Source organism: Mercenaria mercenaria, chromosome 9, assembly GCF_021730395.1.
Source record: "Mercenaria mercenaria strain notata chromosome 9, MADL_Memer_1, whole genome shotgun sequence".
In the NCBI taxonomy this organism is placed as follows: Eukaryota; Metazoa; Mollusca; class Bivalvia; order Venerida; family Veneridae; genus Mercenaria; species Mercenaria mercenaria.
Window position 1 is genome coordinate 12977513 of NC_069369.1, and position 27333 is coordinate 13004845.

At 34.8% G+C, this 27333-nt stretch overlaps 2 protein-coding genes across 2 annotated transcripts in view; both read right to left on the reverse strand.

The window, feature by feature from the left end:
- LOC128559403 (uncharacterized) overlaps positions 1–20979 on the reverse strand; it is a 40531-nt gene extending 19552 nt beyond the window's left edge. Inside the window, exons 1-9 of the mRNA XM_053550833.1 lie at positions 20880–20979; positions 17964–18202; positions 17508–17637; positions 15397–16494; positions 13944–14282; positions 13014–13072; positions 12672–12858; positions 12149–12362; positions 11327–11354 (exon numbers count right to left, since the gene is read on the reverse strand). Of these exons, the coding sequence (XP_053406808.1) occupies positions 12361–12362; positions 12672–12858; positions 13014–13072; positions 13944–14282; positions 15397–16494; positions 17508–17637; positions 17964–18128 (1980 nt within the window). The 5' untranslated portion in view covers positions 18129–18202; positions 20880–20979 and the 3' untranslated portion in view covers positions 11327–11354; positions 12149–12360. The remainder of the gene's footprint in view (positions 1–11326; positions 11355–12148; positions 12363–12671; positions 12859–13013; positions 13073–13943; positions 14283–15396; positions 16495–17507; positions 17638–17963; positions 18203–20879) is intronic.
- A 1725-nt stretch (positions 20980–22704) lies between these two features.
- LOC128559208 (uncharacterized protein K02A2.6-like) lies at positions 22705–23532 on the reverse strand. The gene has a single exon (XM_053550413.1). It carries the CDS (start codon positions 23530–23532, stop codon positions 22705–22707), a length of 828 nt encoding a protein of 275 aa, XP_053406388.1.
- Between the last annotated feature and the right edge of the window lie 3801 nt (positions 23533–27333).

The following is a 27333-nucleotide window of genomic DNA, read 5'->3' on the forward strand; positions in this document are numbered from 1 at the left end:
TTTAGAAAACCAACATAGTGCATTTGCGACCATCCGCGCAGTCTGGTCAGGATCCATGCTGTTTGCTAACGGTTACTCTAATTGCAATAGACTTTGAAAGTGAACAGCATGGATCCTGACCAGAATGCATGGATGCGCAGGCTAGTCTGGATCCATGCTGGTCGCAAATACACTATGTTGGTTTTCTCATGCTGAATTCAAACCTAGTTATGTATACAGGTACGTTTTAATAATTTTGAACATAATGCATTTACTACAAAAGTCTTTGCAACCCAACTTCTGGTTCAAGACGAAATCTTTCAGGATAATTTTCTTTACAATAAAGAAAACCGGTTGAAAATTACGCAGTAATGCATCCGAAACAATAGTTGCATGGTAAGAAAAATAAGATTAAACAATTGATAGAAAACCCACTTGAAAAGTGTAATCTAAATGCTTTTAACACTATATCATACGAATCTTTTTAAATATTTGCAGGTTATAGAATGTTGAAGAATGTTAATTTTTCATACACTGTTTTTTGTTGTTGTTTTTTTGAGTAATTGTTTTTCTCATTTCAATCAAAAATATTTATTGGTTTTATTGATTATGCAGCGCGTTTGACAAAGAAGTGAATACACCGCTTATAACAATCTGTATAAACACTTACATATGTATTACTTATGTGTCCAGTTGTTTTACTTCAGCTGGACGGGTTAACATCTAAAGTTAAACAATTCGTGATAACAGAACCTGAGAATTTCAAATATTCTACATATCTAAAATATGTACAGATTGGCTGAAGAACGAATAGTTGTATCCAAGGATGATTTCACATGCACGCTTTGGCAGCTTTTTTGCTTTGTTGATATGTTTACATGTTGAGTCTCGCCATGATATAATAGTAGTTATTTCAATGTGGCTTAGTATATGTTCAAGTATATAAAGCAATACTCTGTATTTGGCATCTGTATCTTTTTGTAATGTAGGTAATAACTAAAAGATAGGAAGATACCCCTTCAGAAATTACTTTAATATGCGCATACTACGTAAGAGCATCCCGTAAATAAACGTCAGGGAGATTTACTTCAGACTTTATTTTATCTTATTTCATTGTTTTCTAGAAAGGATCGTCTTTCATACGTAGAAATAAGTATCGGTTTGGTTTGAACGGTATTAAAGTGTATTCTATTTCAAGCACAGTCTCCATACGGTGAGATTTTCGACATCCGCTTTGCTTTTCGTATAAAATATTAAAATTTAAAAGACATAAATGAATCAACGGCATATTTTAGATCGAGTGGGCAGAATGGATATCGGAAGATAGTTGTTCGTTATTTACATATATATATCGTCATCACCAGTTTTACGAGAAGTGTTCGATATGAATTGCTTATTGTCCTCTAGCTCGATATCCACGTGGGGCACGATAAAAACCAATACCTACCTGTATAGGGTTATTCAATACCTACACAACGGTGTATAAATGTACATGTTAGACTAAGTGTAAGACATAAAATTTGCCATTTGAATACACGCAATCATTGACCACTGTAGTAAAAATGGTTGGTAGAAGCGTCGACAAGAAAGATGAAATACGGGCTTACATCAAAGCTCGCTCAAAACTTGGTTGTTCTTTGAAGCAGCTGATGACTGAACTTTCTACTGCTTATTGACCTTCTTGTGTGTCTTATGACACAGTTCGGCGGTGGAAAAAGAAATTTGAGTCTGGTGTAGAGTCCATCAAAAATGCACCGAAATCAGGTAGGCCAAAACCTGCATCTCGTAAAGAAATCGTTTCCAAAATAAAGGAAATCATTGAAGGAGATGCCAGATTTACAGTTCGTGATATTGCACGAAAGGTAGGCATATCACTATCAACGGTTCACCTTATTTTGAAGAAGCATTTGAAAGTCAGAAAGATTTCTGCTAGATGGGTGCCACATCTGTTGACTGATGAGCAAAAGAGGCAACGGGTTAAAGTGGCCAAAAAGCTGCTTCAAATGTTTCCAAAATATGACAAAAAGCAGTTTGGCAATGTCGTCACAGGTGATGAAACCTGGGTCCATTATTTTGAGCCCGTCAGAAAGGTTAGCAATAAGATCTGGGCCACTAAACACAGCAAACGCCAAATAATTGCCAAACGTTCTTTGAGTGCAAAGAAGGTTTTGTATGCAATCTTCTTCTCTGGTGAAGGAGTCGCAATAAAAGTGCCGGTGAAAAAGGGCAAAAGCATCACCGGAAAGTACTACAAAGACGTAGTACTGAAGAAACTGAAAAAGTATTATCAGAAACGACGCCCTGCCACTGGTTTTAAACATGTCCGTCTTCTACATGACAATGCCCCCGCTCATACCTCCGCAATAGTTACGGCGTTTTTGAAGAAAGAAAAAGTAACTGTTTTGCCTCACCCCCCCCCCCACCCCCCGTATTCCCCAGACCTTGCCCCATGTGATTTCTTTTTGTTTCCGAAATTGAAATCTTTCCTTGCTGGGCGGAAATACCAGTCCTGACAGGCACTTGGATCTGCCATTCATCAGTACCTTATTACTGTGCCCAAATCAGCGTATCGTGACGCCTTCAAGAAGTGGATACATCGGCTGAAACTTTGCATTTCTAGCCACGGGGAGTACTTCGAGCGCATGAAATGAGCCCTTTTGGGCTAACTTGAAATTTGAAGTCTCCAGATAGAAATAAGCAATTCATTTCGAACATCCCTCGTATGTACAGGCTTTACACTATCATTTTTCTACACAAATTTAAAAGTTCACGAAACATCTTTGGTCTTATTTTATCAAACCCTGGTGATTTTGATACATTAAGATTTAACCTGAACTTCTGATATTAGTATGATTGAGAAGAAAGTTTCTGTCTGACCTTTAGTATATTGATATATTCTAACCATTTGATTTTAATATATTCAGTATGAAAATTCCTGTTTATGTCACCAAAATTAAGAATGTTACTATCTTCTTGACAGAGAATATTTAGGAAAAACATTTCTTTCCTATCCGATGCGGGTATAGTTTATTATTATTTCATGCCAATGGGTAGAATTCTTTATGCAAAAGTTTATTCTTTACTTCAGTTATCACCACAGCATTGATAACAATCACCTTGTTATCTATGACTTATCCTATGTATGGCTTGGATTTATAGGATTTCTGATCACAGTAATCATCGGCTTGGCTGTCAGTTTTATTACAGGTAATACAATTCTTACGACAAAATTGATGCATTAATTATGCCTTTAGATGACAATTCTGTATTGGACCGGTATACATAGTTTTGACGTAGTCCCTTCTTCTAGAGCCGTACTTACAAATCTGATGTATTACTTACGCTTTTACACGACAATTCTGTATTAGATCTGTATACATAACAAACAGTTTTGACGTAGTCCTTCCTTCTAGAGTTTGAATAACACTTAGTGGGAACTTTCAGTGCAATACGGAAGCTGGAGCCAAAATGAACTAAGAGCACAATAGAAATGGCCTTTAATACTTATATTGTGTTATGCTTCGTGTAGGTTCATTTCTGGTCAATGACGTCAGTTAGAGATCAGTTTTCGTGATAAGATATGGTTTATGTAGCTGTCTTGAAAATGTTCTGGATGTTTCTGTGTAATATGTTCAGTTACTTCCGTTACAGGTATATTTGACTCAAATATCACGTATAGCTAAACACAGTATATTTGTGTAAAGCCGCTAAAAATGTTGGAAGTTTTTTCAACAAGCGACTGTTACTGCATGAAATTTAATTATGAATGTTGCTTTACAAACAAGCGATTTATATATTTAGAAAATCTAGTAAATTTAAATACCTTTGATGAGGATTTTCTACATTTTAAGTAAGTACTTAAAATTCAAGGTTATGGGATGTCTTTAAGAGTGTGGTATTTTGACCACACTTGGTAAATAAGTAGCTTGCATGAAGGCCAAGGTTCAGTTGGGATCTATGTCAAGGTCATCGTTTAAACGGAACTCAGTTACATCATTTAGGAATGAGACATGTAGACAAAGCTCTTGGCACAGGCAGCTTGCATATAGACAAAGACTTTTTTAAATTTGTTGATGCGTTGGTCAAGTTTCTAATACTACAAAAATGGATTACGCACAATGATATCATTTTTTGGCAGTAATCCAACGCTTTTCCCTATTATAAGGACCCTAGACTAAAAGTTGAAATTTATTCCTAGCAGTAGAAAGAAAGATAATGATTTTTAAAACCCCTTTATTTTGAGAAACTATTGATACTTTGTTTTAATTGCGATATTTGTCAAGATGGCGTCTGATATGGCGGCGATCCATATCTACATTGGTTGATGTCTTTGCATTGAGAAAGCTTGTATCTTAAGTATGAATTTTAAAATATGATTTCAAAAATGACTTGCCAAAAGACAAACTATACACAAAGGAGGCAATATCGATCTGTATATTGTATAAATTGTACATTCAATTTATGCAGAAAGGGTTAAAAATGCATTTTTGACAGGTTGATCTCAGCATGAATCATGTATATCATTTACATGTAAGTTTTTGTTATGTATACATAACTATAGGAAAGGAAAAATAATCAAATTCACAATTTCTTAAACGCTTAATCATATCCTATTCAACACCGTATTCGACTTGCGCATACAATCTCAGTGTTATGCTCATACAGAATGGCTTCGGTCTCGACAAAACGTTCTTGTAGTGTTTTTTTTTTTCAAGTATATACAGTTGCTGTTTCTTTATATTCATAATGAATAATGGGGTGGCGTAGCGGAGGGGGTTGGGTCGATGAAAAGGTCTACCTTGGACAAAAAGACCTTTTCCAATGTACTTTTTTTCAGCATACTATTGAAAATATGTACAATTTCATATGTATTATAAAATATACTTTTTTCCCCTTTGTTAACTGCTTCTTTTTCTGCAAAAGTAGAAATTTAACAAATTTACTCTCCGAAGCCTTTAATGCTACTTTCAATCTGTTTATGTTTTCTTGTGTGTAAAACCATGTTGTGGGTCTTAACATATATTTAAACAGTAATGCAAACATATTTTTTAAAGATAAAAATGGTTCTTGTTTCTCTACTTGTTCTCTGATTATGCAGTTATAGATATTTTATCTTGCGATCAAAGCATAAAATCTATATGAAACGTAATCTTAAAGGTCCATTACTAAAACCCGAACGAGTATTATATGAAAACCAGAGTTTGTAGCTGAGACTTCCTATTTACTGAAAATATGGCTCACTGCATCAGATCTGACCAAATAGTCATGAATATGTTCACGAATAACTAACAAATAAACAAAAAATGTTGCCTATGTCAAACCGAAAGTATGTTTTCCGACTGCTTACGAACCCGCCGAGCATCTTCGGATTTTTTCGGAAGAATCCTCCGAAACGAGGCTATAATTTATAAATAGATGCAAAATATATTATATGCCCAAACGATAACGTGATTTTTACAAACTTAGCACATGGAATTCAACAATTTTTGTAACTCACAAAACCTTCATGAAAATCATTCTTATAATACAGGTAATAAACAGCTATACTACAAGTTTGCGGGAGGACAATTCAGGCACTTCCCGAATAAAAGTGTTTTTTACAACTTCGTCTGCAAACTTTTTCAGTTAATCTCTTTTCAGTATAGTTTTAAGAATATAAATGAATAACTGTCTTACACTGTTGAAACAAAATGTGATTGAAATTTACCTAAATACACTGATTTATGTACATATGGCTACATTAATTTAAAAAGATTTTAGACATTAAACACATTGTCTTGGCCTAATATATGTCACTGTCAATTTTAAACATAAATTTTGTACATTTCATATTTTTCGTGCAAGTCGTGTATAATTACCTACCATCATGGAAATACAGTTATTTTGTCGCGCGTCTTTAAACGGATATTCGTTTGAAACAATTTTAAAATCACGTGATCCCGAAGAATTTCCGACCGATTACGGAAAAAAGATAAACATGAAAGTAGGACAAAATGACCCCCATGTCAGTCTAAGAAAATATAGAAACAATCATTTGTTTCTCTGTTCTTGTGTTGATTTCAAGGGAATATTGCACGGCTATCATAATGTTTAGTACTTTTTTTTTAAGATTTATGTCTATTCATTTGTCTTTATTTTGCACCTTTAAACATACTAAGACATAATCGTCATGAAGGAACCACTATCTCATACTTTATACAAGCTAAGACGCGAAGCTGGAAATATGACATATGTTTATTTGTACATAGCATATAGTTATCTCACTTGATTATACACTACTGATCTTATTAGCAAAACTACATACTGTTTATACTGATCATTGCGCGACTAGGCAAGGTTTAGCTTGTAACTAAATAGCAATTCCTTCTGATTGGCATGGAAGCACAATCACGTTTTATCCAAACCGAAGACATATACCTTATGAGTGTGAAATATAGAGTCGTACACGGCGACGTCAGACATAGAATGATGATCTTCTTTTTCTCATATGTTCCTTTTGTTATGGATACATAACAAGTCATATACTTGAGTATATCATTTATTGTTTTTGCTTAGGTCAATCACACACTGTTACAAATTATCAAGCCAACCTTTTAGAACTTTTTATAACAGTTAAATGAGTTGTGTCATAGTTTCAAACTGGCAGTCTCAATGCAAAGACATCGACCACCAAGCCACAACTGGCACGCCATCTTGAAAAAAAGTACAATTGCTCAATTTGTTAAAGTAATATAACTGTGTTTCCCAAAATATAGGATTTTAGCTTTTCGTTGTCTTTTGTATAACCTGCTGGACACAACTTTTTTACGCATGTTCAAAACAATGTAGAATTTGATTAAACCACAATTTATCAAAACGTCAATATATACTAAGAATATAAATAGGGTCATTGCTTGATTTTTGCTAGACCGATTTAAATGATATATACATCTATCCAGTTTTCATATTCAGAGTCAGTTGGAAGATAATAATTTTGATGATACTTTCGCTATGGGAAAACATTCTACAATTAGATTTTTAATGAAACATCTGACAGTTGTAAATTGACATATTGTCTTTCATTTAGTTAGATAAAATGTATCGGTCTGTGTGCTTATTTTGAGATACTTGCCTATAGGCTATAATTAAAGAAATCTCAAGCTGTTTTATGCCAAAATTAGGAGTTTTTCAAAATTTTCATACATATATATAATCTTTAGAAAGAGAGGAGCATTGCCAGTTTTATCAACTAATGCAAAGCGTTCTTGCTGTACATTTCCGTATGTCGGATTCAAGCTGCTTTATACTATGCTTTACAGTATAATTTCGATATAATAACAAATGATGAAATTCCAATTTCAATACTAGGTAAAGATAAAGACAATCCAACAGAACCGATGTACATATTTCCATTTCTACGACGTGTATGGACATTTGATGAATCAACTTTGCATGGATGCCGGGGAACTGAATACTGTTTAGTTCGTATTAATGAAGAAATAGAAGTGTTTGGTTCCAAGAAGAAAAACACAGTACCAACTAAATGAATGTCATGGAAAATATCTCTGTAAAAAATGTTATTACTGCTTTTTTAGGACGAAATGATAATTTAATCCGTACATTGTCAAATGATGCCATTTATTAATATTTTAACGTTTCAAATCATTTTGCAATATAGTCTTAATTTACTGTTTATAGATGTGACAAATATATATTTTATGTACACTGATTGTGATGAAATGGCCACAATCCAATATATATATTGCCTGTTTGAAAATAGCTATTGCATTCGTATAGCATTCATTTTAGATCTATTGATCTTATCAGTGTTTATCGATCAATTAAACTATTTTCTATAAGATCAGCTTTTATCTGAGAATTCCTTTTACAATCTTACATTTATTTGACGCTGTCAATACTCCCTGTACAGAACACAAAAGGTTTATATAATGTAGGCGAATCAGTTTGTTTACCTCCGACATAATTATTTTTTGAAAATTTTGTGCCTTGAAAAGAAGGAGCCTAGAAACTTGAAAGCTGTCGATAATATGAGCCTTTTCCACATGGAACATATCAAGATTTGATTGTAACGCCACTGTTAATCAAGGCTAATTTGTGTTCATTAGTGGAGTTATTTCCAATCTGCAGAAGGAAACAAATGTCAAAATAGAGTTCAAGCCCATTTTAATTATGTTTTCGATCATATAAATTTTGTATTAAAAATTCACATCTCTATTTCAACATTTCCCCAAAATTCCCTGGTTTCAAATGAACATCTGTTGTATATAGGCTATATTCATATATGCTCTTTAGTATTTTCTGTTTATGTAATTGTTGAGTAATATACAGGGTGGTCAGTTGCCAGGCTTTGAAGTTTATGTAACTGATACTTTCTTCAGCTTCTTTTTGTTTTTTTATTTGATTGACATATAGCAGTTAGCACCTTGTTGATATTTCCTGTATCAAGAGTTTAATTATATTCTGTCTTTGTGTTCCTCTCAGTTAGCAAAAGTATTTTGGTCAAACATCATCTTAAATTATTATCTAACGAGCATATAGAAATAAAAATAAGAAAAGATAATGTGTTACCTAATATTGCCAAGCACATCTGTATATTTTAATATATTCTTTCTAAAGCACACATACATACTTTTAACGATACCAATGTAGTTTGACTTCAATAAGCAACACATAAGCAATTACACATACAGTTTCCTATTTTCAGGATGTTTAAATTTCGCGCCTTTAAGTTTGTACGTGCGTCTAAGACAAAGAATGACTAACTTCATCGGAAGTTGTGTATTGTAACAAAGTTTTAAACGTTTTTTCAAGACTCTCTGTACAGTACATATGTACTGATGGGGTACTGACAAGGGGTACTGACAAAATAAAAATGTGCTAAAAAGAACAAACATTGATGTAACTTTAGTGTAAACTGCAGGCATTTTAAAGTGTGAAATACGACAAGTGCCTGTGTTTATACGCTGTCCATATATCCCCGGATTGCCTCATTGTGGGAGAAGCTGACACAAAAACTACAAATATAACCCTATCCCTATAATAATGTAAAGATACCTGAAGAAATGAATCAATAGCTCTAAACCTAATAAGATGCTACAGTTCAAGTTTGATGGAGATCCATCAAGTGATTCATGAGAAAAAGTTGTTAAAATGTATTTTTATTCTAAGCTTTAGCGGCCCCTAAAAGGGGCCAATTATTAAAGGTTTTTATGCCACCCAACCCCCGCTTATGGGCGGCATATAGTTAATGCAGCGTTCGTCCGTTCAATCGTCCCAAATTCGTGTCCGGTCTGTTACTTTGTCATACATCAAGGAAGTTTAATATTACCTGCCACAAAAGTTCTCATACCAAGAACACGTTGTGTCATTCCAAAGTCAAGGAAGCATAGCTCAAAGGTCAAGGTCACATTTGGGAATCGAATATTCCTGACCGGTCTGTATTTCAATCATCCATCAAGAGATTTTAATATCACTTGCTACGAATATTCCTCATAACCAGACGATGTGACTTGCGCAAAGCCCAGAACACTAGATAAAAGGTCAAGGTCACACTCAGAGGTCATAGTGTTTTTTTCCAGTCCGGTCCATTACACTGTCATCCTTGGATGAATTTTAATACTACTTTGCAAAAATGCATCCCATAATAAGAGGACGTGTCGTGCTAACACCCAGACCTTTAGCGTAAAGGTCAAGGTCACACTCAGAGATCAAAGTCAACAGTGATTTTTTCCTGTCGGTCCATAACTCTATTATCACTGAAGCGATTTTAATATAATTCGACACAAATGTATCCCATAATGAGACAATTTGTCAAGTGAAACACTCAGACCCATAGCTTAGAAGTTAAGGTCACACTCATAGGTCAAATGTCAGTAGTGTTTTTTCTTTCTTGTCTGGTCCATTACTCTGTCATCGTTGAAGGAATTCTCTAATTACTTGGCACAAATTTATCTCATAATATGATGATGTGTTATGCGCAACACTCAGACATCTAGCCTAAAGGTAAAGGTCACACTCAGAGGTCATAGTTCAGTAGGTTTGTTTTCCAGTCTGGCCCATAATTCATTCATCAAAGTATTTTAACATCACTTGACACAAATGTTTCCCACAATGAAATGATTTGTCATGCTTATCACCAAGATCCCTAATTCAAAGGTCTAGGTCACACTTGGGTGTCGAATTTCAATAGTTCTTTTACCTGATTGGTCCATAACGCTGCCATTCTAATGATTCTAATGTTTTTGTCATGCACAACAACACACAGACCCCTGGCTCAAAATCAAAGTCACACTCGGAGGTCTTTATCAAATCGTCACCGAGAACATATGGAGAATTCAACTCACAACTCGATTCACTGATCTGCGCTCTCCCTACTGAGCTAAGCGGGCGGGTATATACGGACTGGTAATGTGCACTTTTCAATCTGATTTTCCGAAATGTTTTATGTATGGCATGGCTTCAGATGCACAATTTTGACTTGTAGTGTGCCTGTTATTAAGGAACGTAGCATTCCGACTGTATTTTCAACCTTGTTCTTCTTTCCTATTCAAATTCCTACCCCCACCCACCCCACCATTTTACCACTTCCTCACCCTCTATATATATTTCACATAAAGTAATATGTACTTGTTAGATGTTTGAAGCAACCCATCTGTAATATTTTTCCATTACAGCTTCTTTTTATTGCGGGCCTACTTTGCTAACGCGTGGCTCTGAGGCTGTGTTTTAGGTGCTCTTGTGCTTCCGAGAAATCTACCCTTACCTATTATCTTTGTAAAATATCGCAATTTCTCGCGAGAGATTGTGCCCGGATCACCGTCCCTTATCTGTTTTTCAGTTATTCAGGCTACATAGCAGTACTGCGTACAAACCAATTTACTGGGGGAGTTTGTCTGAAATGGCTTAACACGCGGCAATATTTCCAATAGAACTTCAAAAATGAAGGATCCCACGCCTCGAACTCTACCTCAGCACATACCACATATACCACAGTTCCCGTTGTTAATGTATCTAGATCTGGAAACATATTCTTTGTGATTTTATATCCATGAAAGAATGTTCAAAATTAACGTAAGCTTGTCAAAAATCAAATCTAAATTTTTACCTAAGCTACTCTATCCCTTTCCAAAACTGTCCCTCCCTGGGAAATTCTGCCACGTTTTTCTTCATGATTGGTTACCACACTGATTGTTTCTGGACAACGGTTAATACATTCATATGCACATGTACTTGTTTTGAAATTTGAGCTTTTCTAAATGTTTCACTTTCAAATAGCATATTATTATCAATTAAAATTCATCTGGTTGTGTAGAATCATAACGCAAACATTTAAGGGAAAACTACTCACCTAATTTCTTCTCCATTTCCTGAAATGTCTAGAAAAAGAAAACTTAAATGCAACAGACACCTGAACATATACAGAAAGTTTTTCTTTACATTGTTAAATAAAAATAAGGGCAGATTCGGTCTGATTCATTGAGAGGTAATGAAAATTGCAACATCCCGAAACCTATATGTACACACTGGATACAGGTGAAATTACCTTGAAATAGGGGTGCTGCACTTACCATTACATCTCAAGAACTGACTCACTTAAACCGCGGCTGCTATTATGCATTCCTTGCTTCCAAAGGATCTTCTTATTAGGGATCACCGGGGTATTACTATCATAACTTGTCTTTATGTGCAGTGTGACCATAAAAAAATTCTCGTAGTTCGATTCAGTGACGTTATAGTTCCTGAACCATTTAGAGCATGTAGTCTATTCAATGTATCTGAATAACAGAATACCGCTTTAGCCGATGTTAGGGGTCGAGCGGGAAATCTCATGTTTCATTACTTCTCATAAACAGACTCAATCAAACGGAGTCTGCTATCATTATACATGGATCTGCTTCGAAAGAATCTTCTTATAGATTTTATTTACGATTTAATAATCTAGAGCAAATGTATATTAATCATATTATAAATAGGCAATCATAGACTTATCATAAGACCCGGGGAATAAACCTACCACTAACTAAAATGTCACTTCTAGAAGTAGTATGTAACAAAAAAAAAAACCAACAAGTTTGCATAATCACTTTTGCCAGTCACTTAATGTCCAGACTCATTTAACAGTATCATCAAGCGAAAACAAAGGAAAGCAACATAAATATTAATTGTTTACCTGAAACAGAGTTGTGTCTGACCGAAAAATCACAAGCTGTACTTCTTTGATTGAAGTCGGTTTTGAATATTCAAGTGTAAACCTCTCAACAGCCATTATCATTTCAGAAGCAACTTCTTTAGGAGGGTAACCCAAGGAGCCAGTTCCCATGGCAGGAAAGGCTATGGACGTATAACCATAGTCAGATGCATCGCAACATGGTATTGCGTATACTCTGAAATATACAATGTATTTGATACAATAAACACTATCCTTAATCAATTATTTAGATCATTTATGTTTTGTACTTCAGAGTTTAAAAGTTGACATATAAAATGTATCTTAATACATTTCTGTGATTAACAAAGAGATTGAAAAGAAATGTTACTCTTACATAACAGGGATATGTTTTATTATAACTTTTATAGGACTGCCCTAGTCGTTTAGGTGGTCAGTAAAGAATTTTGTGTAGCGTTTGATAAAAAATACTGATAACGCTGGTAGAAAATTGTCATATCTGAAGTCTGTTAATAAAGTAACTTACAAGAATACATTATAGAATATTCTCTTAACATGTCTATGACGGCTATTTCATCATATCTTATACCAGTCGGATGATGTTGTTTACATTCGTTCTGAAGTTCCTGACCAGCTGCCTTGAGAAGGGCGGAAGATACTTTGCCATAAGAAAGATCCAAAGTACAAGCTGTTGTATTCACTATAACAGCAGCCTGTAAAATCAGCAGTTACAATTATGTGAAGTAAGCAACTATTGCCAGTTTTAAACGAAGTACAGCAGGTACTATGAAATTAATCAACTCAATACAGAATCGTTAAATAGTTTACAACATACACCTAAAAACTCAAAGAGGAAGTAATCACTTACAACAGCCTTGTCCAGGGAACCTTTCACAATACGGACTGTTGGTAGTTTCAACTCTGTTGCTGCAAAACAAAGTCACTATTAAGTTCTAAAAAAACGCTTCAGTCATCATATCACTTTAAGCCTGTTAGCCAGGTATTGTTTTCAGAGACATTTTAGTATTATAGGATGTCAGTCTTAACACTATTTCAGTTCTTATTCTGAGTCGCTTAGCTAAATATGGACATGCGTTTGTTCACCATGGTGATCTGATAAAAGGCATGCGTCTGTTGTCATTCGTCGCCCACCCCTGGTGCATGTGGAGATGGTAACAGTTATTTGCGAATAAGAACGCTGGTGTGGTAAGTGCCGGTCGTGACATTTTTGTTTATTTCCTATTTAAGCTTTGATCCTGTTGATACAAAAAATATCCTTAACGAATTTCATATATAAAACTGTTTATTGCACAAACATTTACATCGACATACATAGTTCTCTTTTTGTCATTTTTATACTGAAAATCAATTTGATATTTACTTTATGTTTTGCTCATTTTATACTTACATGTAGTTTAGTAAATTTACTTCTACCTCGGTCATTTATACTGTCATACAGTTTGATTTATTCCTTTCTAGCGTGGTCATATCATACTGACATAGAACCTAATTATTTAACTTATTCTATTTTGGTCATTTCATACTGGCATACTTTTTTATGTACCATCTATCTTGCTAATTTGATACTATCATAAAGTGTAATTATTTATATTCTGTTTCGGTCATTTTATAACGACATACTGTTTAATTATCATTAATCTGTTTTAACAACTTTTATTCTGACATACGGTTTCATTATTCACATTCTGTTTTGGTCTTTTTTATACTGACATACAGTTTACGGTAATTATTTATCTTTACCTTAGCAGTTTGCACTGGCGTTCAGTTTAATCATTACCTTCGAGTTTGGTGCGTAAACAATTGCAAATGTATTCGTCTGTACATATGAAATCTTTATGTTCTTCGGTGCACAGCAATACCGAAATTGGCTTGTCATGTGAGCGTGTCAGTAGCCAGTTTACAAAAAAGTCCAACATGCATTTCATCAGGTTATCAAAATCCCAGTTTGCGACAGGCCATATACGAAATGCAACTGAAGTTACATTGCTTCCAGCAGAAACTTTCTCTAAAGCTTTACTCAAAATTGTTTCCAATTCTTTATAATCCTCTTGCCCTCCGTTGACCATGTATGGAACAGCCATTTCGATAATATTTTCTTTAGCTGTAAACCTTCCACCTAACAGAAAAAATGAAAACGACTGCAAAGTTTAAATAAAAAAATGTAAAAGGCTTGAAGTCCTATATCCAATAAAGCCTTTGATAAAGCATATGATTGCATCACCTTTTATTTTGGTGGAAATTCTGAGGCTGAAAGAATTGTTGCTTGTTTCAGCACACAAAATAAGTGAGAACGGTTACAAATAAACATAAAGTATGGTCAAACAAAGTTTTTATATACTGAACCAAAGAGTTACCCATCATGTACTATTTTGCAAATAGTTTAGAAATAAACTCAAAATAATTTCTAGAAGTGAATTGAAGAGGACAATTACATCGATCTATCAATATTAACATGTCGAAATTTCAATAGTATCAAATTAGGCAAAACTATAATTTTATTCCTTACTAACAAAGCCTGTTTAAGAAAAGTCACAAAAATACACATGAAAGATGCGTTTTTACTAAGCGAATATGTTAAATTTATAGATATAAGGAAGTATAGATTTTTATTTTTACTAGGAAATGTTTAAATTTCACACACATATCAAATGTTCTTTTACGATATGGCATTACAACACCATTATTTTGTTTTTCATTATCATTTTCTTCCCTCATAGTGTTTTCGCTAGTTTGTAAATTCTATGTATTTTAGTGTATTTTGGTGAGTTTCAAAGATTGGTTGAAGTCGTAAAATGAACGAATTTATATGATAGCAGATTTTTATTTTTTTGGAAAGTGTGAAAACATATCATTAGCATATGGTCCTAAGCGTAGACTAAATTTTTTTTTAAAAAGTGACGTTAACTGATTTTTAAACTACTGGCAAAAGAACTAATGGCGGGTTAGCTATTTTGTTCAGTATATATTCAGCCGACCAATGGGACGATGCAAACCTGATCAAGATATTCCTAGATAACTTTGAAAGTACAGTAAAAAGTCGTTTGTTTATTTTATATGTTAACATGTAAACGTTTTTATAAAAACAATAAACAGGTCAGTGTTTTGTTTGCACCATGTTGTCATCGGTATTAAGCAATCTTAGGTAGTTTTTATTTATTTCCATTTCAATCTTTTAATTATTTCGTACAAAAACAATAAAGAAATCGTATTTAGGATAAACAAAGGCTTGCCTTTATTTGGGTCAATTCTTGATGGCAAAAACTTAACGTCTGCTCTCAAACTTTCAAAGCTAGAATGCTCGACAGCTAAACGTTTTCCTTCGGAGGATGACCGTAAGCTATTGTCGTTGTGAAGTTCGTTTATCACTTTCAGTTTTCCGCGGGTGAAAACAAGCTTCCTTTCAAGAAAAACGCCAAACTTTTTAATACAAAAATCTACTTCGCTCTCGTTTTGGTGCATTGTGAAATATTCCACTGAATTAGGACTTGAAATGTCGAGCCCATCAGTAATAATGGAAGTCCTCATTTGGCGCAAGTTTTCAGAATTACGCAAAACTTTTTCTTGAGGTTCACTTGTAGTTGTAGTGTTAGTTAATTCCTGTGGACAAACAGTCTCTTTATAACTAGTTGACAACGGCTTCAGCTTCTCTGGCCCGAATCCGCTTGTTACTTCTTGCTGCAAGTTTGAAAATATACCCTCCGTTGAAAGTGACTTTCTTCCCTCATTAATGTCTACACACTCAGTGCTTGCTTCCTTAACTACCTCCGTCTGGCCTACCATATGCAACCGACACACGTTATCTACATATACCACGATTTTATTTTTATATTTGTTCTCAAAATGTTCTATAACGTGATTTTTGTTCTCCCTGAGACGACCACAAAGCAGGATGTCGGTCTCTTTTATCGATTTACTAAGAAACTTTTTCGCATTTTCTACGACTCCTTTATCAAATCCATACAGGAGAACTTCATTTGTTAGCTGTTGTGCGACACATGCCGGATATTGATCTTTCAACAGATCACTGATGATATCTTCGATGGAAAAGTCTCTAAAGGCGTCGCCTGTTTTTGTAGAAAAAATCACCTTTGTCTCATAAAGCGTTTTTTCCATATCTTGAAGGGTTATTTTAGCATTTTTGACATCATCCGGCGTTCCTCGCAGTATACAAATCGCATTCTCGCTATTTCTTTCGAATTTGACTGATACTGTTGAATGCTTTACATTAAGACTCTTTTCTATTACAGGAGAAAAATTGTAAAATACGCTCTTCATGTTGACCTTTTCTTTTGTTAACAAATTTGCCTTACCATGGACTGTTGTTTTCCCTGGAAAAAAAGTATGTAAGAACTTTGTTTAATATAGACTGACACGGATAACTTACATAGAGTTTATATATTCCTATGTTTATCATGTTCTGTTGTGCTTTTTTGAGTACACAATTTCATTTTATTATCTTTACATATATATTTGCTTCAAATAAGTTTGATGGAAGACTCATAAATTTTTGATTTGCCAATTGTGCAAAAACTGCAAAAAAGGTTTCACATGACTTATAATGACTGATATCAACTGGTTTACTTAAATGCCACCCTGAATGATTTTATCATCCAATTTCATCAAAACGATTTCGATATAAGTTAGATCATTACTAATTTTAGCTTCTCATTGTTGAACCTATTTCTTAGGGAAAACTGGTTTGGTAGTCAGAATCCTAGTATTCGTAATTATAAGCCAAAATGTTTGAGCAGACGATTAGTATACCAGCGGAGTTGTCAAAGAGAGACGTACACAAGAACTTGGACAAAATTATATGTTACAAGTGAAACATTTGTTTCTTTCTTTACAAAATAATCTTGAAGATAACATTTTTTTCTAGTAATATTACTTTAATCATTTCCAACTTCCAATCGTCAACGCGTATGACACCAATTACCGGTTGAATTACAAGTCACTTTCTGTTGTCAGATGGTTGTTCAGACTGGCATTTATATGACGAAAATATACGTTTTATTCTTGTTTTGTGCATGTTCTAGCTTAACCACAGTCCTCTCTAAACCAACTTCTTCCATCTTTATAAATATTATATTATAGCTCTTGTTATTTTATTCTTGCGTGTAACTCATCTGATTATAAAGGTGCCCGTAGAATACCTAGTCCTTATTTATCGATAAATTCCTTCTGAAACGAATTCATTTTCAATCTTTTAGTCTTTGAATTGCCTTTCTATGTCCCCTTATATGTGTTGCATCGATAAGAAAGTCGATGACCTTAGACTGATTGCAATCCTATATACATGTTCTAGTTGTTTTCGATGTATGTCTTAGAAATGATACCATACCTTTTTCATGTAGAGATTCCGACAGCAATCTTCCTCCAGTTGCGTTGAATGCGCTTTGTTGTGTGCTTCCAGTTGTGCTGGACAATGAATTTCCTCCATATCTAGTTGAAGATAAGGGAGTTCTGGAAGACTGTTTAACAGAAATAATTTGTATTTATTTTCAGTTATAAAAAAAAAAGCCTTGCAAAATATCACATAAGACGCAATATCATTTGTAAAGATTGTTACATGTATAATGATTTAAACTTTTACTGGTGGGCAACAGCTTCTAGGCGATTAACCCTTCATGCATACCTTCTGAAGACCACAAGGGTATATGTTCATCATTCAAATATTTCTAGGATCAGACGTCTAACTACAGAGAAACAAACTGATTTTAAGCAAGCGTTCGTATCCTTCCGAACAGAGGAGTGGGGCCCTCACATACTTTAATTAGAAACGTAAAAAAATCCAAACCTTCGAAAACTGCCCTGCAGGTATATTTGGTGGATATTTCACATCTTCATTTTTCAGTGAATTCGTCTGATCCATCCTAGATTGTTCGTTTTGATGCACATACTGTTCTGTTCGGGGATTGTTTTTGTCCGGGATTCTAGGTATTCCGTTTTCCCTAGTGGCCATATTGTTGTTTACTTAGTTTACATGATCATCGTCAAAACTCCATGAGTATCGTGGACCTCTTTCTTTAATGTTTTCTGGAGGAGGGAACATGAAACAGTTCGGAAGCATAATTTATTTAAGGTTTTATAAAATTTTAGTTACGATGAATCAAATTCTGTTTGCCATTTGCTATTTGCCGATTGCTAATTTCTGTTTGCAATTTGCTAACTGCCAGCTATTTGCCCAGTGTTATTTGATAATGCGATAATTCCTATTTGTTAATTGGTAGTTTTGCTCTATTAAAATTTCCAGTAAATTTGATAGATACAGATTTCAATACTTGGACGTCGGCAGCGTTCAAAGAACGCAGGCATCTCAGAACAAAATCCACAATAAACAACGAATACCTATGAGCATTTAACAAATAGCAACTGACAATTAGTAAATAGCAATAAGCACTCAGCAAGTAACAACTGGCAAATAACAACAAACATGTATTGTAGCTGTCTTTATTTTCTTTTAAATAACAAATATCAATTAGAAAATTGCAACACTTGCAAATAAACAGGGCTGAAGGAAAGCTGTCATTTCTCCTGAGTTATTTTAATGAGTTATGACAGTTTTCCATTCAAGCCCCGATATGAATGTATTTATTGGATATAGATGTAGGGATATTTACCTACATTTCAAAGAAAAAACAACTAATAACATGCGACCCCTAAACAATTTTTCTTAGGTACCAAATTGTTAATATATTATATAATTCATGAGTATGCAGATTAAAATATATTATATAATTCATGAGTATGCAGATTAAAATGATTGGTATTCTATTATTGGTGAATGCTTTCAAATTATAGTATCTGTATTTCAAAAACTTAATGCCGCTTCATTTTTTTAAATATAATGAAACATTTGATCATTAAAGGGAAGTAATGAAAAGAAACAAATGAAATGCGTGACTTTGGGAGGCAACAATTATATGGTACTAATGAAACTTGTTTTTAAACTGCACCTCAGTGAAACTTAATACTGGTGTTGGTCAACGCATAGAGCAGGAATGTAAAACAATCTAATGTTACAGTAGTACAATCATAATAATGTTTAATCTACCTATTTATACAATAAAGTTACAACTTTTACCTAGGTAAACAATTGTTTATAGCTTTTCATATCTATCAATACATTAAACATAATTCCATTTTTAGTTTCGTGGGAAATTTGATAAAAAAACACATGTTTTGTAGTTTATGATATAAAAGGAAAGTAATTGCATGTATCATCATAGAAAGTTTACTTGGGTAACTGTGACTTTGACTTTTGAGAGCAGGGTCTCAGTATTGCGCATGAAATATGGTCTTGAAATGTTGAATAGTAACGCCATGTTATTTGAATATACATTCATGCATAAAACGTTACAGACCAAACGAAAAGAAATACCACAAATCTTTTATTTCCGAGTGTGACCTTGACCTTGAGCTAGAGGTCTGTGTCTTTCATGCGACATATCATATTGTGACTGTTTGTGCCAAGTTATTTGAATCACCATCCATGCAAAGATAAGTTTTTTAACAAGAAAAAGGGCCTATTATCTTTGCCCTCAAAGGGTGACTTTGACCTCTAAGCAAGGGGCCTTGGTCTTGCATGCGACATGTTTTCTCATTATGGGAAACATTTGTGGCATGTAACTTCAAAATATCTTGATGAATGGCAGAACTATGGACCGGGCACGAAAAACATACCCTAATAACCTCTGACTTGACATTGGAGCTTGGGGTATGGGTCTTGCGCGCGACACGCCGTGTTATTGGGAACATTTGTGCTAAGAAATTTCAAAATCACCTTGATGAATGGCAGAACTATGGACTGAACACGTGACGGACGGACAGGCGGGCAAACGGGCGGATGGACGGGAGGATGCATCCAATTTCTATCCTCTTTATTTCTTCGAAAAAGGCGGGGGATAATATACAAATTGGCATACTTATCAATATTAATGAGACTATTACAAAATGACAAAAAAATCTAAGTTAATGTATCAAACAGTTTTAATCTGACCTTAAATTCCCCCAGTATCTATTTACCTGTATATTGGCCAAATGCCAGATAATTGGTCATTTTATACAATTATTATAGATGAATCTATTCTCAAGATATAAATAAACAGCTAGAACTTTGTTTGCATAGTAAAATTCACTCTGTTACAGACAAGTACATATAGTGTTGTTAGTCGAATTCATACTTTCTTTTATCTTTTGTTCTAGTAATTAGTTATTGAGTACTTATTCTTGAATCTATGTGATTGAACAGCTATATAAAATCACTGTGCATCAAAATCTCTTCTAAACAAGATTTGGATTTTTCCTGTCTACGGAAATGAAATGTATATATTATCGCCTCAATAACCACATATATATGTTATTATTATACACATACACAGCGCCCTAAAGGCACCTTACATATAAATAGGTTTTTTTATTGCACAGACACAGTTCAGGTCATATAACATATAAAAAAGCAGTAAATTCAGGGCGCAAAATCCATCCTCTACCAGTACAGAGTTCGAGTTGACAATAGAAAGCTCCACAACGTAGTGAAAGTGAAATCGTAGGTAACTCTGCGATGGTATCCAATTTCAGATGAACTTTTCAGCGATACTTTGCTGTATCACTTATGCAGTAGCTTGTAAATAAAGTATGTAAGTTATATGAACGGAGCAAAATTTGTTTCAAATATGATTCTGTATGAATAAGATGGACTTTTAATTCTTACCTGAATACCGTCGGTATTTAAATCAAATTATTGAAGTCAGTAAAAACGAAAGTAAAAGATATGCAAAAGCGAAAGTAGGTAGTTCCACAACGGAAGTTACTCCATTGCGGAAGTTAATTGTATATAGGTTACGCATTGCTACTTTATCGATAAAACATGTATGATAACATCGGTAACAGACGAGTAAAAAATATACTAATAAACTTTGATAATGTGGCAGTTGAGTCCAATAAGTCCAGTGGTGTTCAAAGATAACCCGTCATAGATCTATTGTAAAACAAATCTTGGATTTTCCTGTATTGGAAAATAAACAGTGTCGATTGTTTTGAGGTCAACTGTCACATTATCAAAGTTTAATATGTTGTCTCACTTATCTTAATACAGCAGGCAGATAAAAATGTATAATGTAGAGATTCGCATCAAATTACCTTGTACACTTATTATATCTTAGTCACTTGGATCTAGCTGGGAATTGTCTCATTTAACGTATAGACATTAGTGACAGCTGGAATAGTAACTTCTTCGTTTTAATGTTTGATTTAGTGAAGATCTGCGATTTATATGTCAAAGAAATAAAGTAATTGGTACATATGTAAAACAGGAATCATAAAAGTTTTTCACTTCATACGCACCAATTTTTGCTATTAGGTGTTGTCAAACTGTTTAACATATTTCACTATATACATTGCTTATCGGAATCTATTATTGAGAAACACTTCATTTTCAAAATAATCATCTACGTATTTTGTGTATTATCTGTCGTTTCCATATCAACCCCCCCCCCCCCCCCCCCCCACACACACACACCATTCCTATGCATAAGTCCATACCAGGTAGATATTCATTTCATCTTGATAGGACAATGTCTCACCGATTTCGATAGCAGCATACGTATATTTTGCAATTCCTTCAACAATAACATATTGATAAAACATATACCATTAGACATAAGATCATAAATTATATCGTCAATTTTCTAGTATAAAACACTGTCACTGGATATTTTACACTTCGGGAGTGTTATACTTTGTTGGTATAAAGAGATGAACACAAAGTATGTTATTAATACATGTTTATTGAAGTAAGCTTAACAATAGAATAATCTTGAATCATAGAGGCTTGCAATATATATATTAAGTAACAGTTATCTAGTATGAAGAACATAATCATAAGGAGTTGTGTCCCTTTAAACATTAGAATATGTAACATCCCCTTTCTTTTGAATAAAAAAATACATAGCTGATATCATTTTATGAATGGCATTTTTCTGATTCAGCACTATACTTGAAAGTAGTGTGTGGGAAATTCAGTTTCACACAACAAGGTTGGTCTGTTACATTCCCTTCTAGATAAATGTAATAAAATTCAGATAACACAAAATAATCCCAGTTTCAAGTTATCAAATTGTCACAGCAATTTCCAGCTTAGTAATTTTCACATAATTGTTATCTAATAAATGTAAGTGTTTCTGTCTAGGTATTCCCTCAGCAATACACTATCAACATCATAAGTAGAATATCTCAAAGCACTGTTCAACTAATTATGTTTCACAAATTTATTCTATCCGGTGGTCGCACATTTCTTCCAGATCTAGTTTGATAAAGGGCAGGTGAATCTGGGTTAGAGTTATAATTTGGAACATTTTCCTGCTTAATTGGATCTGGAGAAATTTTAGGACATGAAGGTTGTGGAGTTTGAAAATTCAGGGGTGGGGCTGGTGGGGTAGCTGGAAGTGATGGAAAATCAATGTGATCAAATGGTTTCTCACGCGATTTTGATAAATGGCGTTTATTCCTTCTGTACATACCACCATCCTCTGTCCTCACTAGAAACTACTAGAACCTACAGCGGGTTGCCAAGTTTTACCTTGTCTTATCCTAATACCTACTACTTTTTCAAGGGATTCCATAGGTTTGGCAGATCTTTCATAATAAAATTTTGACCTGTTTTTTATGTTCAGCATTTTGTTTCGGACACTCGATTTGTCTGGTATTCTGGGTTCAAGGTTTGAATCCATTACTGGTAAAATTGACCTTAGCTGTCTAGACATAAGCAACTGTGCAGGTGTCTTGTCACAAGCTAAAGGGGTATTCCTATACTCAAGAAGTGCTATGTAGGGATCCGTACCAGCCTGTGTGGACTTAGTAAGCAGATTTTTGAAAATAGAAACAAATTTTTCTGCAAGGCCGTTACTTTGGCTATACGTTGGACTTGACGTTCTGTTGCTAAAATCCCATTCTCTAGCACAACCAGCAAAGCTTTGACACGTGTAATAGCTAGCATTGTCACTTATCAGGGTTTCAGGTATTCCATGTCTACTGAAGTAGCTTTTCAGTTTCTGGATAATATTTTGAGCTCTTTTGCTTGTTAACTGACTAAGCTCAAAGTACCTGCTGTAGTAATCAACTAGAACAATGAAATCTTTACCTTGCCATGTAAATATGTTGGTTGCAACTGTCTGCCATGGCCTATCAGGCAAAGGTGTTTGAATCATAGGTTCTTTCACATTTTCTGACCGATGTTCAAGACATACTGGGCATTCCATAACTCTCTGTTTTATGTCATTAAACATTTTTGGCCAAAACATTATCTCCTTAGCTCTTTGTGTACATTTCTCAATACCTAAATGTGCATTGTGAATTTTGTCATGCATTTCGCTTCTCAACCTTTTTGGTATATAGATTTTTCGGCCCTTTTAGAATAATGTCTTCTACAAAAGACATTTCGTCCCTAAAATTCCAATAGATTCAATGTGATAGATTCTGGACAGTCTATTCGTTGGTCAAGCCAACCCTCGAGAATTTTTTGTTTTAGGGTACGTGGCTGTGGGTCTGTCTCAGTAACATCTCTGATCTGTCTCATTTTCTGATCACTGGCTGGGAAATTGGTCATAACAGCATGTACATGTATATCCATGTCTGGACATAAATCTGTATCAGTGTCGGGTAAGAATTTTCTTGACAAAGTGTCCGCAACTGGAATGTCACGACCACTGATGTGTTTGACCTCTAGGTCTTATTTCTGTAATTGCAATAGCATACGCTGTAAACGCGGGGGTGCACTATGCAAGGGTTTCTTAAATATAGCCTCCAGCGGCTTGTAGTCGGACTGGACATTCACATCTACCATACAAGTAATTATGGTTTCTCGTGCATGAAAAAACTATACTATAAGAGTTCCTTCCTATTTGGGCATTACTTCTCTCACTTTGGGTAAAAGACTTAGATGCAAAGCACACTGACCTTCCTTCTTGCAGAAGTACAGCACCTAGGCCAATCTTTGAGGCATCTACTTGGAGTATTATTTCCTTATTAGGATCAAAATAGACCAAAACCGGACCAGGGTTCTGTGTGATAACCTCTTTGATTTTCTGAAATGCTTCAATTTGGGGCTTATCCCAGGAGAATTCACGTCTTTGGAAAGTAAAGCTCTCAAAGGGCTAGTTAGCTCGGCAAACTTTGGAGCGAATTTCTGCAAATATGTCACCATACCTAATATAGTTTCAAGTTCAGACTTACAAGTAGGAGGTGGCATCTCCTTGACTGCTCTGACCTTGGAAGGATCCATCTTAAGACCATCAGAAGTAAGCAAATGTCCAAAGAATGATATCTGAGATTTTCCTATCTCCAATTTCTCTGGATTTAGTCTGATACCTTTTTCACGACATCTGGTCATAAGTCTGTCAAAATTCCGGTCATGTTCAGCCCTGTCCTTACCAAAAACTACAATGTCATCTACAATTGTCTTGATACCTTGAAGTCCTTCCAGACATTCGTACATTTTCTGCTGAAACATGTCCTGGCTACATAAAAGACCAAACGGTAGCCTAAGAAACCGAAATCTCCCAAATGGAGAATGGAAAGTGGTCAGATAAGACGACTTTTCAGTCAGTTTAATTGACCAATATCCGCTTCTCGCATCTAGCTTAGAGAAAACCCGCCAGATCAGGCAATATTTCATCTAGAGTTTTAGATGGATAGTGGGGTCTCTTAATGGCATTGTAAAGGTCCTTGGGATTTAGGCAAATTCTCAATTTACCTTTCCCCTTCTCTACAGTAACTAAACTGTTTACCCATTCTGAGGGCTCTGATACTTTTTGAATGACTCTCTTTTCTAGCATCATTTGTAATTCAGCCTTGAGCTTATCATGTACCGCTACTGGTACTCTCCTAGGGGGTGTATCACAGGAATGGCATCCTGCTTTAAATGTATCTCACATTCACCAGGCAATTGACCAATCCCTTGAAATATATCAGGGTACCTAGAGGGAACAACTTCCTTATTCAATGCCATATCTAAGTTGTCAACATTAATCATGATCAGATTCATGGAAATGCATGTTTTTAAACCTAGAAGTGGAGTGGAACTAGTGTTCACAACGTAAAATTCTTCAAGACTGACTACGGTAGTATCTTTATGTCTGACCTTTCAGTTTGCTTGACCACCAACTTTGAGGTAAGACCCATCATAAACAGTGAGCTTTCTGTCTGTGGATCTCAAGGGATCATGTATTCCAAGACAATTCCAAATTGACCTTGGGATGATATTGACCTGTGAGCCTGTATCAAGCTTAAATTTGACATCCTTGTACTTTGGCCCTACTTCAATTGTAATGAAGGCTTGATTTTGGGTCTGGTCAATGGAAATGGTATCAACGATAAAGTTATTTTCTAGATCTGGAAGTAGACCACTTACTTGCAGTTCACTGATATTCCTTTTTGATCTGCACACTTTAACAAAATGATTAGGCTTCCTACATGATAAACAAATTTGTCCATATGCTTGGCACACTGTTCCTTTGGCATGACGTTTTCTACCGCAGTTCCCGCATTGTTTGCTTATTTGGTGACTTTGATTCCCCTTTGGATTCCGCACATGTGGATTCGAAGTTGCTGCTTCTTTTTTCCTCCGAAAGGATTTGGGTTGCTGCGCTTTTGTTTTCAATTTGACAGCATCAATGTCCTGTTTTGTCATTGTTTGACATTGAACTTGACTCATCTCTACAGTTCTAGCAATGTCCAGTGTTTTCTGTAGTGTCAAGTCAGAGCCCTCGTTTATCAGTTTCTCACGAATTTTCTGTGATCGTATCCCGAAAACTATCTGGTCACGAACAAGGTCTTCGTTCATTTCGCCACAGTCCCTAAGTAAAACTTTCAGGTCAGTAACATATTGTTCGAACATTTCTCCCACCTGCTGGGTTCTCGACCTGAACCGATAACGTGAGTAAATTCTATTTGATTTCGGTTGGCAGTATTGCTCCAAGTTGTTTTAAAAATTTTGTGTCGAGAGAGTTCTTTTCTTCATCAGATATTTTCCATGTGGAATACAATTGCTTGCCATGGTCTCCAGACCAAAGCATCAGATAGTTGCATTTTTCGGCTTCACTTTTCTTTTCTAACGGCCCTCCGAACATGAACTCTGCATCAGTTTTAAATGCTTTGAAGGCACTAGGCAAGTCCTTGACTCCCAGTTTTATATTTGGAGTTTGGCTGCTTAGATTGTTTGAATCCATCTTGTTCAATGGGAATGAAGTTAATCCTCAGCAAAACGTGGCACAAAAAAGAACAAGCCCATATAATGCCACAAATTTAAGTTAATATTCCATGGAAATCTAAAATTTAATCCCCAGTGGAGCATGTTAGTTAGTCCTTTACTGACTCTGACACCATGTTATACTTTGTTGGTATAAAGAGATGAACACCAAGTATTTTATTAATACATGTTTATTGAAGTAAGCTCAACAATAGAATAATCTTGAATCATAGAGGCATGCATTATATAAATTAAGTAACAGTAATCTAGTATGAAGAACATTATCATAAGGATGCTGGAGTTGTGTCCCTTTAAACATTAGAATATGTAACAGGGAGTTGCTTTAATAAGCCATAATATACATCCGTTTATGCTTTGGCATGTTATTTTCCCACAAATACTCTGTTACTAGGATTTGATTTAGCTTTTCTTGCTGCTTTAAACGTCTATTATCCTCAGTGAAGGAGATAGCCTATGGTTAATAAACAGGGTACAATATAGTGCTCCGGTAAGTACACCGACTAATGGACTCTTAATCTCTATCCGAATGACAAAGACATACTTTCTTTTCTTTCTATCATAAAACTGCATTTATCTTTGAAAGCGCACAATAAATTATGTTCTATAATATATAATTGCGATAAGGATATCATTATGATGTATAAGAGCATATCGCGGGCTTAGCGCAAAACGGTTGTAACTCTTTCTTTATTTCATATGAATTACAACCGTTTTGCGCTAAGCTCGCGATATGAAGAAGATGCTTGGAAGCATATAAATCAACCACAAGAATCTTGCACGCCCTTTGTCATCGGATTAATGGAAACTCTGTTATTCAGAATAGGAAAGTAGGATTTGATGGTCCCTCAGGTAACAAAAATAAAACAAATATTTAAATCTTCTGTTACTCTCTGCAGTATAA

Excerpts from the sequence above, each read along its gene's own strand:
- LOC128559208 (XM_053550413.1), bottom strand. The coding sequence starts at position 23,532 with ATGCATGACAAAATTCACAATGCACATTTAGGTATTGAGAAATGTACA.